The 14,086-nt window shown below is 40.5% G+C and overlaps 1 protein-coding gene across 4 annotated transcripts; it reads left to right on the top strand.

Annotated features, from left to right (window-relative positions):
• Window positions 1-1,893: 1,893 nt before the first annotated feature.
• zgc:113276 (uncharacterized protein LOC553748 homolog) lies at window positions 1,894-12,795 on the top strand. 4 transcript variants are annotated; one of them, XM_038283279.1, is made up of 10 exons: window positions 1,894-2,026; window positions 2,391-2,558; window positions 9,069-9,253; window positions 9,343-9,558; window positions 9,811-10,210; window positions 10,400-10,521; window positions 10,626-10,865; window positions 11,571-11,732; window positions 11,854-11,943; window positions 12,034-12,795. In XM_038283279.1, exons 3-10 carry the CDS (start codon window positions 9,080-9,082, stop codon window positions 12,202-12,204), a joined length of 1,575 nt encoding a protein of 524 aa, XP_038139207.1. In that variant the 5' UTR covers window positions 1,894-2,026; window positions 2,391-2,558; window positions 9,069-9,079; the 3' UTR covers window positions 12,205-12,795. The 4 variants fall into 4 exon arrangements, with proteins under 4 accessions (XP_038139207.1, XP_038139206.1, XP_038139208.1 ...); XM_038283278.1 differs by having other exon boundaries at window positions 2,363-2,558; XM_038283280.1 differs by lacking the exon at window positions 2,391-2,558.
• Window positions 12,796-14,086: the final 1,291 nt, after the last annotated feature.

Genomic DNA, 14,086 nt, shown 5'->3' with positions numbered 1-14,086 from the left:
GTTAGATTAAAGTTTTACAGAATCTTAACCACTCAGAATTAATGTAACCATACAACAATTCGAGAGAAATCAAAACAGAAAAGAAGAAATGAAAACATTTCTTGTAATTACTGTACATGGGAGCAATGAGAATATGGTTGTGCTTCCTCTTTCAACCACCTGCTCTGTAATCTAAGCAACTTTTGCTCTGTTGTGTTCTATGAATTTATTGAACCCAGAGAAAAGGGGCAGGCAGTTCTCAGCAAGGTACAGCTGTTCAAATCAGTAAAATAAAAGTAAAATTACCATAATATTATATCTCATTATATAGGATTTTGGTGAAAGAGTATTGATAAAGTTTAACTGCCTTAATAAGCAACATCTCTATGCAGAGAAGTTCTGCCTTATGAAAGTTTAATAATTAACTAGAGACCAACACTGTTTATATATAAGAAATAATTTTGGTCTCAATGAATCTCATACATGGTTTCCCATCAAATTTTAATTTGTCTTTCAGAAGGGTAAATTATTTTTGTCAAAGATCATAAATTAGGCTGAGAGGAATATGTTTAATAAAAACTCAATCAGAATAATTAAATATTCAGACTTATTTCTTTTTTTTTTATAGTATGTGGTCACTAAATCATAATTGAGTTTTAATTACTTATCAGTTAAATTGAGAGACAAGCCATCGGTTTGTATCTCTCTATATGTTAATAAAGACTGCATCTGCATATTTGAATTTGTTTTAAGTTTTGGATTCGTCTAGAAAGGAAAACTGGGAAATCAAAACCCACTTTTCATCCTTTGATTCTGGCCATCTTGAACCCAGCTAAAAAGGGCATGTGTGGTCAAATATTAGACTGTGACGTCAACTTCTCTGGGAAAAGAGTTTAGATGTAAGCAGGTGCAGTTCTCATAATGTGGTCTCTCTGCTCCCCCCTCAGAGTGGCTGGAGGGCGCTCTGAATATCTTACTGTACTAGCCCCACTGGTTATTTAAAACTGACTCATCAATTCGAACTATCTTGATGTAGAAGATTAAAGGGTGTTGTTGAAATAATTAAATATAGAAGAATTGTAAGCAAGACTTGATTTTAAAGAGTAAATGAGACAAATTAATAAAAAGGTTTAAGAGTCTGACATACTGTAGAGGAATTCCAAATATCGTACTTATAATTTGTGGTACTAGTAATAGTGTTAAGCTCTAGAAAACATATTTGCAATGAGATGGAGGAGTGAGTTGAGGTAAAAATAAAATTTTTAGTCTGTAATAGAATTTCTCTAACAAGAAATTTTCACATCTTTACATAACTCAGTTAGTTTGACAGTCTTTTTTTAAACTTATTTTAATGAGTTTTTTTCTGTGTTAACTGATCACTATTCAGCCTATTTCTCCTACCCATTCATTTCCTCATAGTCTATTTTCCTATTTAAAAGTATTATGTATATTTTATCATTGTTTTAAATAGGGTTTTATTTGCCTATTTAGTAAATGTACCTCCATGTGATTGGAAGCTTTATAATCACAGATTCATTTTTGGAGCAACCTATCAGTGCAGTAATGAAAGTAAGGGATTCATGCACCAAACATGAATGGGGCAAGGGAAACCCTACATTTTTGTAATACAGGAAACTTGCATCATTAAGAGCTTTAGATCACTGGATGTGTGACGTTCCTGATTCTTTTTACCTTATTTGTTAATTAAAATGCAGGGGATAAAAAGTGACTCGAGTCAAATTGAAGCTAGTAATAATAGTATGTGAAGGTGATTAATTAAGCAGCGCATGTTTCCAAAATGTTTTGTTGGTTTGACACTGGAGAAGTTGCATGTGTTACTAAATATACACAAGCATACACATACAGAGAAGTTAAATTGGGATTTCCCCGCTGAGCCAGGGAAGTCCAAAAGGGAGGAGATTGAGTTACATGAGGGACACGCGCTTCAGTACTGCAAGTCCACCACCGTCCGCTGCTTTATGCCTGTTTTGAAGAAGCTCTGATTTTTTTTTTTCTCCCAGCAGATGAAAAGTGGCATGTCTATCAGGTACTGGAATGTAACACAGAGAGATTCTGCATGTTATTTCACAGCATAAAGAATTTTCTGTCTTATGCTGAAATGTGATCAATGTGATTAAATATATCCACTGGAGATTGTTATAGGATGAAAAATAACTTACTTTGATTCTTTATCTAGACTTTATATTTTCTATCTGAGATTTCACACAAAAATAAGAATGAAACACCTTTAACTGAATCGGCTTTATCTTGGGTATTTCTGTGACTCAGGTCATAAACAAGATTAAAATTTTTCCTCTTCTTAGGTTTTTAGGAGTATAAGGGGCCATATTACCATGTTCTGTTGTTCCTGTCTTGGTTGCAGACAGTCATGCTAGATGTGTTAATAATAGGCGGTGGCCCTCATGCCTTGACCTTGGCGAGCTTGCTCTACAGCCCTGACCCTGATCAAGACTCTGATGGTGAAGATGACTCTCTCACCTCAACCCCCATTCTCTCAAACTTTGAAACATTCAAGCCCAAACCCTACAAAAAAAGGAGGAAGAGAAGGACAGCAGCAGGTACAACATAATCAATTAGATGAATAGATATTAATTACCTTTAAGAAAATGTAATTCTCTTCTGTAAGCTCCAAAGACATTTGGCCATCAAACAAACATGTAAACCTTGTTATTATAGAAAATGTTACAGAAAATAAACCTTAATTCCCCTGCATATAATTTAAAGGAAAAAGATTGCAGCCACAATAACAACTGCCTTTTATTTTGTTGCTTGTTTTAAATGGCGTTTATTAACTTAATTTGGTGAGAAGCGTTTTAAATATTAGTTTATCTACCACATCTAGTATTGCTTAGGCAAGGGAAGGGTGGGACAGAAAGAAATAGAAACAGCTATATAGAAATTTCAATTAACTTGGCCATATGCGGTTACATACACTTATGGTGTTTAACATGGGAAAAATAAATCTTCCTGAAAATACCCATTAATTAATTGGTATCCTTCCCCAGGAAGATTATGAAACATCCCTTTGCTTAAAGGAGAAGTCTGGTCAGCAAGGAATGATCAATGGTTCATTATCTATACCTAAAACTAATATGTTTGCGGTGATTTAATAAATTTAGCGTTAATCAGTAAAAAAATAAAAACAATAATTTTCCATCACTAAGGCTGGTAACGGCAATTTTTGCCCTTATATAGCAACAACTCACTCCTCACATCTTCCGGCTGTGACGTCACAGTGCGGTAAGCCTAGCTTAACAAGAAAATCAATGGAGACTACTAGACACATCTGCAATCAGCTACAATTATTTAAGATTTTGAGAGGACTTCACCATTGAAATTCTTGAGAACTATGCTTAAACTGACAATGGCAACGTGCATCACAGTTGGATGTTCCAATACATCAGATAAAAATAAAAAAAAGAATTACTTATTTCACCTTTCCAAGGTGATTCCCAACTTGAGGAAGGAGGATTTGCCATCCAACTTCTGGCCAGAGAAAAAAACATATACAGTAATATGTAGCCAATATTTCAAAGAAGAATGTTTTCAGGAGGATTTGGATAGTAATGCCTTGTGACAAACACCAGATACAGCATTGGGACTTCATCAACAGCCAATACCACACAGTGACGTCACAGACCAGTAGGTGGCAGTAGTGTCCTTTGACAAAGACGTCTCTGGTAAACCACATTCAAATGAAAATTACTCTTAATTAAAACACCTATCATTTATTGAACAGTGTGTAATAATTTTATATTTAGAGTACTTTCAGAAGTTTAAATTGTGAATATGACCGGACTTCTCCTTTAACACCTGTTTTTTCATAAATCGGTCTTGGCCCCTCTGATAAGAATGCCTTCTGAACTATTCCCTTGTCAAGATCCATATTACACCTTTAAAAATAAAAAGGAGAGTCTTTGCTTCAGCCAACTTCACAGATATAAAACAATGCATGCTCTTGACAGATATTTTATATTGTAGAAATAAAGTCAAGTCATCTGTAAATGTTTATATTTTAACTGGTTCCTTATAGAACCTGGCTGTAAAATCTTCAACCCTCAAGAAGAACAATTCTGTCATTAAATCTCATGGAGTAACCAAGCTATATGAACCTTAGCCTTCCTCAGAATAACAGAAGTTTATTTGACTTGTCTTAATCAGAAATTTACCAAATAATAGCAAACAGGAAGTCATGAGATAGATAAAACAAAAATCCCTTTAATAGTAAACCTATACTTAAAGTCTAAAATAAATAGAAATAGAATAAAGATAGCTTGTATTGTCTCTCATTGGGAGAAGTTCAGAAGTACCAGGAACTGAATTAGAAAAAAAAAATATAAAAACACAAAGTAAGAATGTTGTTATATAAAGAATATTGTACCACTATTTACATTAAATGAAAAGAAACGGGAAGTAACAAAACAGTTGTGAACAACCTGCAGAGTTTTATAGGAGCAACAACGGTATTACAGAAACCCGGAAATTTCAAAATCAAAAGGTAACAAGATAGTATTAACTAAGACAGACATAAAATTGTAATACTGTTACAAAAGTATTACAAAAAACAATTTTGAAAGTAAACCAGACACAAAAAAAGGAATAACATTTTTAAAAAATGAACCAAAAACAGGTCTGGAATAAGGAAGGAAATGGGGTAAAGAATTAATAAAACTAAAGCAGAATCCAACACATAAGAAACAAAAAAAAAAAAAAGAAAAACCTAAAATGTCCTTTGCACCATGACAAACGTTTTAGTCTAAGGTCCTAAGCTAAACTGTCAGGGTTTAGTTGTGGTTTGGAGGACCCAAATGCAGAGGCAGAGGCTGAGGAGATTTCTGGGAGTTTTAATGGGGGCAAAACAGTAAACAAAGGCAGGAATCCAAAAATCCAACTAATAATGAAAGGCAAACCAGAACTGAGAAGACATCTGGGGAAAACCAAACACGAGGAGCCAGGGAGAGACAAGGAACATGGACAACAGCATGGGAGGACAGCAAAGACAAGGAACCAAAGAGTGAGAGCAGAGGGAGAGCATATATAGCAGAGAGAGACAAAGGGAGGGCTAACGAGCAGACAAGGAGCAGGTGTGAGAGGAGACAATGAGGGAGCCAAGGGGAAAGGAACATACACACACAAGAGGGCAAAAGAGGACAACAGAAAAACATGAGAACTAATATAAATCTAGAAATACAACAAAACTGGAATTAAACCAATAAATCTAGAAAACAAGGAGCAAAGTAAAGAACAGCAGAACCAAGACCATGACAGTGCCCCCCACTTAAGGGCGGATCCCAGACGCCCTAAAATGTCCAGAAACAAAAAATAACCCACCCTGGGTGGGCGGAGGGGGAACCAGGAAGGAGGGCACAAACTACAAAACCAAACGCAGAGTCCAAACAAAAACCAAAACAACCCACCCAAGGTGAGCGAGGGCAAACGAAGTCTCTGGAGGGCGGCCGCGTGGCCCGAGGCCAGGAAGAGTCTCTGGAGGGCGGCCGCGTGGCCCGAGGCCAGGAAGAGTCTCTGGAGGGCGGCCGCGTGGCCCGAGGCCAGGAAGAGTCTCTGGAGGGCGGCGGCGCCGACGCCGTCTCTGACGAAGGAGGGTCTCTGGAGGACGCCGACGCCGTCTCTGACGAAGGAGGGTCTCTGGAGGAAGCCGACGGGGACGCCGTCTCAGACGCAGCCGCAGGAACCTTGGGGGACGCCGTCTCAGACGCAGGAACCTTGGGGGACGCCGTCTCAGACGCAGGAACCTTGGGGGACGCCGTCTCAGACGCAGGAACCTTGGGGGACGCCGTCTCAGACGCAGGAACCTTGGGGGACGCCGTCTCAGAGGGGGACGCCGACTACGGCACAGGAACAGCCTCGGAGGGGGACGCCGACTGCGGCACTGGAACAGCCTCGGAGGGGGACGCCGACTGCGGCACTGGAACAGCCTCGGAGGGGGACGCCGACTGCGGCACTGGAACAGCCTCGGAGGGGGACGCCGACTGCGGCACTGGAACAGCCTCGGAGGGGGACGCCGACTGCGGCACTGGAACAGCCTCGGAGGGGGACGCCGACTACGGCACTGGAACAGTCTCGGAGGGGGACGCCGACTGCGGCACTGGAACAGCCTCAGAGGGGGACGCCGACTGCGGCACTGGAACAGCCTCAGAGGGGGCTCCCGACTGCGGCACTGGAACAGCCTCAGATGGGGCTCCCGACTGCGGCGCTTGGAGCGCCCGCTGAGGGGCCGTGGAGGCTTGGAGCGCCCGCTGAGGGGCCGTGGAGGCTTGGAGCGCCCGCTGAGGGGCCGTGGAGGCTTGGAGCGCCCGCTGAGGGGCCGTGGAGGCTTGGAGCGCCCGCTGAGGGGCCGTGGAGGCTTGGAGCGCCCGCTGAGGGGCCGTGGAGGCTTGGAGCGCCCGCTGAGGGGCCGTGGAGGCTTGGAGCGCCCGCTGAGGGGCCGTGGAGGCTTGGAGCGCCCGCTGAGGGGCCGTGGAGGCTTGGAGCGCCCGCTGAGGGGCCGTGGAGGCTTGGAGCGCCCGCTGAGGGGCCGTGGAGGCTTGGAGCGCCCGCTGAGGGGCAGTGGAGGCTTGGAGCGCCCGCTGAGGGGCCGTGGAGGCTTGGAGCGCCCGCTTAGCTTTATTTCAGAGAGCCTTTTACTAGTCTGCTCAGGGAAATCAGGATGACTGAGCGGGCTCAGGGGTCTCAGGCGCTAGGCTAAACGGCCCGCTAATGGGCTCAGGAGTCTCTGGCGCTAGGCTAAACGGCCCGCTAATGGGCTCAGGAGTCTCTGGCGCTGGGGAAACGGCCCCACTAATGGGCTCAGGTACTGGGGAAACGGCCCCACTAATGGGCTCAGGTACTGGGGAAACGGCCCCACTAATGGACACTGGAGCTAGGGAATCTGGCCCTCTACTGGGCACTGGAGCTAGGGAATCTGGCCCGTTAATGGGCACTGGAGCTAGGGAAACTGGCCCGTTAATGGGCACTGGAGCTAGGGAAACTGGACCGTTAATGGGCACTGGAGCTAGGGAAACTGGACCGTTAATGGGCACTGGAGCTAGGGAAACTGGACCGTTAATTGGCACTGGAGCTAGGGAAACTGGACCGTTAATGGGTTCTGAAGCTGATCGAGGTGGCAGGAAAAGGAAAAGATCTTCCCTCTCCCCATAAAAGAAGGTCCATAATTGAGACTCCTCAATATGGGGAGCTCTGACTGTAGGGGGTGTAATAATGAGTTTCTTTAAGGATGGGGCTAGCTGTTGGTCATGGAGGTGACGACTGAGATTTAGGGAGAAACTGACCTGGTTATGAGGGGAGCTAAGGCTGGCAGCTGGCTGACCAATGGGAGTGGAGGCATCAGGCTGACCTGCCGGAGAGGGAGTGGAGGCGTCAGGCTGACCCGCCGGAGAGGGAGTGGAGGCGTCAGGCTGACCCGCCGGAGAGGGAGTGGATTTCTTCCCCCAGCGGCGCTTAAGCCTGGATGAGGCAGACGGCATGGGGGGACCAACAGCTGGTGAAGGTGGTGGAACTGGACCGGAGGCGATTGACAGCAGGGTAGGAAGGAGATGAAGAGATGGTTTGGGTGGTGGAGGTCTGCTGAAGAGCTGGGCGCTGGCTGCTTGGTGGTTCCACTCCAACACTTCAAACAGTTCAGATAATACTGGGGGAGAAATGAGTGTGGAGTTTGAGAGGAGAATCTGTTTAGGTTGGCTAGTTGCACTCACCCTCTTCCAAGGCGGTGTAAGGTTGGATATTGAGTCCAGAGTATTGCCTAGATTGAGGAAAAAGTTCCTCAGGGTGTCCAGATTGGGCTCTGCTGGGTCCATTGTGGTTGGTTCCTATTGTCAGGGTTTAATTGTGGTTTGGAGGACCCAAATGCAGAGGAGGAGGCTGAGGAGATTTCTGGGAGTTTTAATGGGGGCAAAACAGTAAACAAAGGCAGGAATCCAAAAATCCAACTAATAATGAAAGGCAAACCAGATCTGAGAAGACATCTGGGGAAAACCAAACACGAGGAGCCAGGGAGAGACAAGGAACGTGGACAACAGCATGGGAGGACAGCAAAGACAAGGAACCAACAAAGAGTGAGAGCAGAGGGAGAGCATATATAGCAGAGAGAGACAAAGGGAGGGCTAACGAGCAGACAAGGAGCAGGTGTGAGAGGAGACAATGAGGGAGCCAAGGGGAAAGGAACATACACACACAAGAGGGCAAAAGAGGACAACAGAAAAACATGAGAACTAATATAAATCTAGAAATACAACAAAACTGGAATTAAACCAATAAATCTAGAAAACAAGGAGCAAAGTATAGAACAGCAGAACCAAGACCATGACATAAACTTTCTGATATTAAAAAGGCTAATATCCAAACCATTGAGGCTTAGTAAAGCCTCCACCAAGACCAAACGTTTTGTAAATAAATAAATAAAAGGGGAAAGAAATAACAAATAGATTTTATTGTCTTACATGAGAGTTCCAGCAATTGCCATATGTTTCTCACTTTGTAGTTATATAATATTTCTGGTTCTGTAATGTTAAACAATACTTTGTTACTGGTGTAGTTTCTCTTCAAAATGTTGCTTAGCATGATTCTGGTTCTGCAAGGTGATCGTCGCCCAAAGACGATGTTGCTTATTTTGAGAGTGCCATGCTGTATTTTCTATGCAACCAGAACCAAGTAAAGATTTTGGCGGCTCATTTTTGCCACTGTTCAACTGTCTTATAACATTTAGCCTAGTATTATTTAAGTTTGTTAGCAGTTTTCAACATTTCAACAAGCACACGAAATATACCCCACCTCTCAAAAGTGCTCTATTGTAGCAGAGACCAAGGTGTTATGGCCATTTGTAAGGCAAAATTGCATTACAAAAATGCTTCAGATACATAGCTAAATGTAGTCTATTCAAATTGTACTTTTACTCAATTTAGATTGGTTAAAATCTGTAGGTCAGTTTATAAAACATGCCCTTTTGCAAAACCTTGCTTAGGATTGTTTGGTCTTAGTGAAAAACAATTTCAATAACTCAAAAACTTTGATTCAATCCCTAACACTAACCCTATCGTTATTAACCTCTGCAGGACAGACCACTATGGAGCAAACCACAAGGCCAACATTGCCAGAAAGCACTGTTTACCCCCCACTTAGCATCCTGGTGGTAGATACCTATGGAGAATGGGCAGCTCTGTGGGAAAGCCAGTTTACAGCTCTGAACATCCCTCACCTTCGCTCACACACACTGGTGCACACAGACCCTTTCAATAAGGTATGACCATAACTTCCCCTAAGGAAAAATAAGTAAACACTTAAATTAGCACTACATGTTCAAATAAAGCATTTATTTATTTCTGTCAGAATGCTCTTCAGGAGTTTGTTCTCAAGAACAATCGCTCAGCAGAGCTTCACAGCCTTCCAGATCATGTTCACATTCTGGATGAAAATGCGTTCTTCAATTATATGCGGCTCGGCAAAAAGGAGAAGAGACGTCTGAATATCCCCTCAACGCTAAAAAAGAGTTCTTCCTTCAGTTTACCAGGAACTAAACTCATTGTGGATTTTTTTAAAGAGCAGGTCAAAAAGATTTCTTTCATAAATAATGCCTCTTCTCTTTTTTCTGCCTAACCACCACTCTCGCTGATGAAATTTCACTGCATGATATGTTGCAATACAATTAGATTTGAGGTATATAAGCAATGCAAGAAATTATCTTTTCAAACATGTTTTATTCTTTATTCTCTGAACTTCAGACATCAAGATCTGGCATATTAAGGGATTCCAAGACTAACTAATAACTAGCTATAATTATTTTTTTGTAACATGCAGGTAAGGAGCTACAAATTAGACAAAATAATGGTGAAGGGAACGGTGGAAAAAATCATTCCTGTAACTGGGGACACAAAAGGAGTGGAAGGAGACCAGAAAGCCCTAAGTATGACTGTCAGAGAGACTGAAAAGGTGAATGATGAATCAAGACAGAAAATCCAACATTTTTGCGTTGAACTTCGGGATGGAAGAACCTTAAAAGCCCGGCAGGTTGTTTTGGCAACAGGTCCAACTCGTTCTCAAATGTCCAACATTCCTGAATGGGTTGAAAACATTGAAGAGAGTTACCCTGAGGGACGACTGCAACACACAGTTCATCTTATGCACAACCTGCCAAACTCTAAGCAAAGACACCTGGAAACAGAAATTCAGAAGCAGGAGGAGACTTCGACCAATCAAGGTAAGGAAGATTTCACCTTCAAATTATGATTATGACCAGTAGATGATAAATTTTGATGTTAAAAAGCATTCATCTAAGCCCATTTTTATGCCTTGAAACACTCAGACTTTATCCTCAGTCTAACATGGACCCACAGTCCCCGAAGTCCTTCATGAGCACTGTATACATATGTGTGTCTGTTACATGTAGTATGTGAGGCAGGGCAGAGAGTAATGGTAGTTGGTGGAGGTCTGACCAGCGCTCATGTCGTCTCAATTGCCCTGCAGCAAGGGGCCAGCCATGTGACATGGGTCATGAGAAAACACCTGCAGGTCTAGTGACTATGTAAAACAGCATGTGGATCAAACAATAAAAACAACACGGCAGGGGCATATTTGTTTTCCAAACATAGCCTTGTTTAACCTTTCTCCCTTAGCTGAAACAATTTGATGTCGGTGACGTGGAGAGTCTGGTAGGCCGTTACTCTCATGTGGAGCATGGCATAAAGATGGATGGCCAGGCCTACCTACGGCAGTTCTATAATGAACGCAGCCTTCACAAACGTCTGGCTATGATACGCCAGGCAAGGAAAGGAGGCGCCATCACCCCAGAGGCATACATCCATCTTCAGCCATCCATAGAGAGTGGACAGGTGGAGCTGAAGACATTCTGCCAGGTAATGCAACATGTGAATGCCTGCCTGTAGGCGCTTTGAATAAAACTATTACTGTAAAACAGCATAACTGTCATGTTTCAGCCACAGATAGAAACTAGGACTGAGCTGTTGGCAAAGCTTGGTGTGTTTATTTAGGGCAATCCAGGTAATCTTGGTCAGAAAAGCAGAGGGTCAAAGCCAGGGAATCCAAGGTTGGGAAGAAGTTCAGGCAGGCAGAATAACTGGATAAAAATATAAAAGAAAACAAGTAGGTTAGATCTTGCCAGACCTGGTCTGTTTTAGCAAATGGCCTGAATGTGTTACCACTGGATGCAGACAACAATCTGGCCTTGTGCAGGTGGAGGATCCGTCCTTCAATGGCTGCAACTGCTGATTAGAGTGATGAATCCCAGGTGTGTGGGTCACAGCAGGGGAGCAGGTGTGACAATAAATTTGAGCTAAGGTTTTATTTTAAGTCTGTATAACTCAAAGACTGTTAGTAACAGTTATTACAGGACATGTTCTTTCCCTGCAGGGATTACACTGCGAAGCAGAAAATGCTATTTTGGGTGGGCTCCGAAAAATCCTCATGTTTATGTTAACAACTGTATACAATATTTTTAGAACACAACGGTGGTTAGATAAGAAAAACAAGCTGAGCAATTTGTTGATTTTACCAGTTAGTTTCTATTGGTTTATTTGTGGATCAACTGGTTAACTGTACAGGTGAACGAGGCCAGTTGGTGTTACAGGTCCCAAACCTGGAATCTGTCCCTCAGCTCTGGGGACCAATGGACTGGAGATAGGATCTGGCTCGCAACTGGCTGCAAACTTGATGTGAAACAGGACCCACTTCTTTCTGATGTAATGAAGAAATTCCCGATACAGGTAGGTTAGGTAAATCCATCAAAAAGCTAGATTTGTCCTTTTTTTGTTTGTGTTGTGTTTCAACTTACTGTTGTGCTATCTTGAAGTATTTTCACTTATATCCGTCTTGTCAACCTTGAAGGTGGTTGATGGTTGGCCTTGTATATTAGAAAGCTTACAGTGGATGGAAGGATGCCCACTCTACCTGATGGGACAGTACACTGCTCTTCAGGTAGGCTTCATTTTGAATGCCTCACTGGAGAAATCATGGTTCCAAAAAAATAAGGTCCAGTCTTCTTCTGTTTTCCATATTTCTACACAGATTGGACCTCATGCTGTAAATCTAGCTGGAGGACAGGCTGCTAGCATGAGAATTGCCAAGGACATTGTGCATTACCAGAAGCAAAACAGAGAACAGGATCCTCAAATAGGACAAGTCAAATCCAGAATTGAAGAATATATCAAGCAGATGGAAGGATTTTTTTGGCTTTAATTTTCCCCTTTTAACTTTCAGATGTCATTGAAATATAAGCTTCATCTGTAACATATAGTAATCAATTGGTATTCTATAACATGATTATGAGGGGCATGATTCAGAGGAGGACATCATGAACGTCATAAAATTGAAAAAGTAAAAAAAGGCCCCTTTATTATGTTATTAAGTTGTTTTCCAGTATTGTGATGTTTTGAATTTTAGGATTTTTTGTTTTGTTTTGTTTTTTGTGTTTTATTTCGATTTTCTTGTGGATGTTCTGCATTTTATTTATTCTTTATTTTTCTATTGTTTTACTGTTACCAGCTGGCATTTTGACACAAAGCCCCTCTGGAGTCAATATAAAGTAGTTGTGTTGAATTTTGTTTAAATTTTTTAAGTTTAATCAATGAAATAGCAAAGTTGAAATCACGATTGAAATAATGATGATTACCCATACAACTGGTTAACATATCAATGCTGAATCAAAGGTGAGTAAACACCATTTCAACTGTTATTTAAAAAACAAAGTGGGTATTATATACCAGCTGTTTGCTATAACCTTTTATTGTGTTTTTGTGTGAATGAAAGAAAATAAAGATTGAACAAATATAGTTTTTTTTTTTTCATTTTGAAGCGCAGTTTGGTTGAATAAAAAGAAACATTACACATGTAGGTTTAAATATTTCACAACTATCTGATTTTTTGCTAACTTTCTAGTTTTGTTTTCTTATATAGCAAATCATGATGAAAAAAATCAGATCTTTTGTTTTTTACACTTATTATTACACTTTAATTAATTCTAAAAGCTGGTATAGTATGGAAGCCAATCGTTACCATATTTAAAATTAAAAAGCATTTTTTTAGAAATGCTTTTTTATTGTACTGTAAGACTGTGGCTGCATTGTTTGACTCATAAATGAAATTATCAATCAATAATCCTGTTTGCATTTTCATTTTCTTCTTTAACACCGCTCATCCTTTTACTTAATTAAAATGAAAAAGAAAAAGACATTTGAGATTTATTTTTCGAAATGTACCCCCGCAAATACATACCAAAATTCAATTTGAAATGTAAAATTTAAAAATAAAAAAGCATTTCCAGAAATGCTTTTTCATTTTAAGAATGTGGCTGCATTATTTGGCTTATAAATTAAATTAGTAATCAATCGTCATATTTGCATTTAAATTTTCTTCTTCAAGACTGCTCATCCTTTTACTTAATTAAAAGGAAAAAGAAAAAAATCATTTGAGATTTATTTTTCAAAATGTACTTGAAATATATTTGAAATGTAACATTTGAAAATGAAAAAGCATTTCTGGAAATGCTTTTTCATTTTCAAATTTTCAAAATTTACATTTCAAATATAATTTTGGTTTGCATTTGCTGGGGTACATTTTGAAAATAAATCTCAAATGTCTTTTTCTTTTTCATTTTAATTAAGTAAAAGGATGAGCGGTGTTAAAGAGGAAAATGAAAATGTAAACAGGATTATTGATTGATAATTTCATTTATGAGTCAAACATTGCAGCCACATTCTTAAAATGAAAAAGCATTTCTGAAAATGCTTTTTCATTTTAAATATGGTAACGATTTGCTTCCATACTATAGACAAGACTTTTTAAAAGGCAGAACATAATAAAAAGTAATTTCTGTTATGTAGACATTATTATTAAGAATAGCAGAAGTAGTATTTTAATATATTTCTTACAAATAATATTATCCCAATATTATCATCAAAATATCGTTATTTATAAACTCAGCTATTTACGGAAGAGGATTAGGGCCAATGGAAAAAAAAAAAAGTTTACTGATTTTTAAATATGATTTTATTATATATTATTTATTTATTTTAATATGGGAAAAAGTTAGGATTCTGACTTTAATCTCAGAATTTTGGAA

Source organism: Cyprinodon tularosa, unplaced genomic scaffold, assembly GCF_016077235.1.
Source record: "Cyprinodon tularosa strain WSP-4 unplaced genomic scaffold, ASM1607723v1 ctg191, whole genome shotgun sequence".
Lineage (NCBI taxonomy): Eukaryota > Metazoa > Chordata > Actinopteri > Cyprinodontiformes > Cyprinodontidae > Cyprinodon > Cyprinodon tularosa.
Note: the sequence above shows the minus strand (reverse complement) of the source record. Positions and strands in the feature narration are given on the sequence as shown.

Coding starts and splice junctions, on each gene's coding strand:
- zgc:113276 (XM_038283278.1), top strand. CDS start 2,369: ATGCTAGATGTGTTAATAATAGGCGGTGGCCCTCATGCCTTGACCTTG. Junction 10,522..10,625: donor TCATGAGAAAACACCTGCAG/GTCTAGTGACTA, acceptor TTTCTCCCTTAG/CTGAAACAATTTGATGTCGG. Junction 11,944..12,033: donor GACAGTACACTGCTCTTCAG/GTAGGCTTCATT, acceptor ATTTCTACACAG/ATTGGACCTCATGCTGTAAA.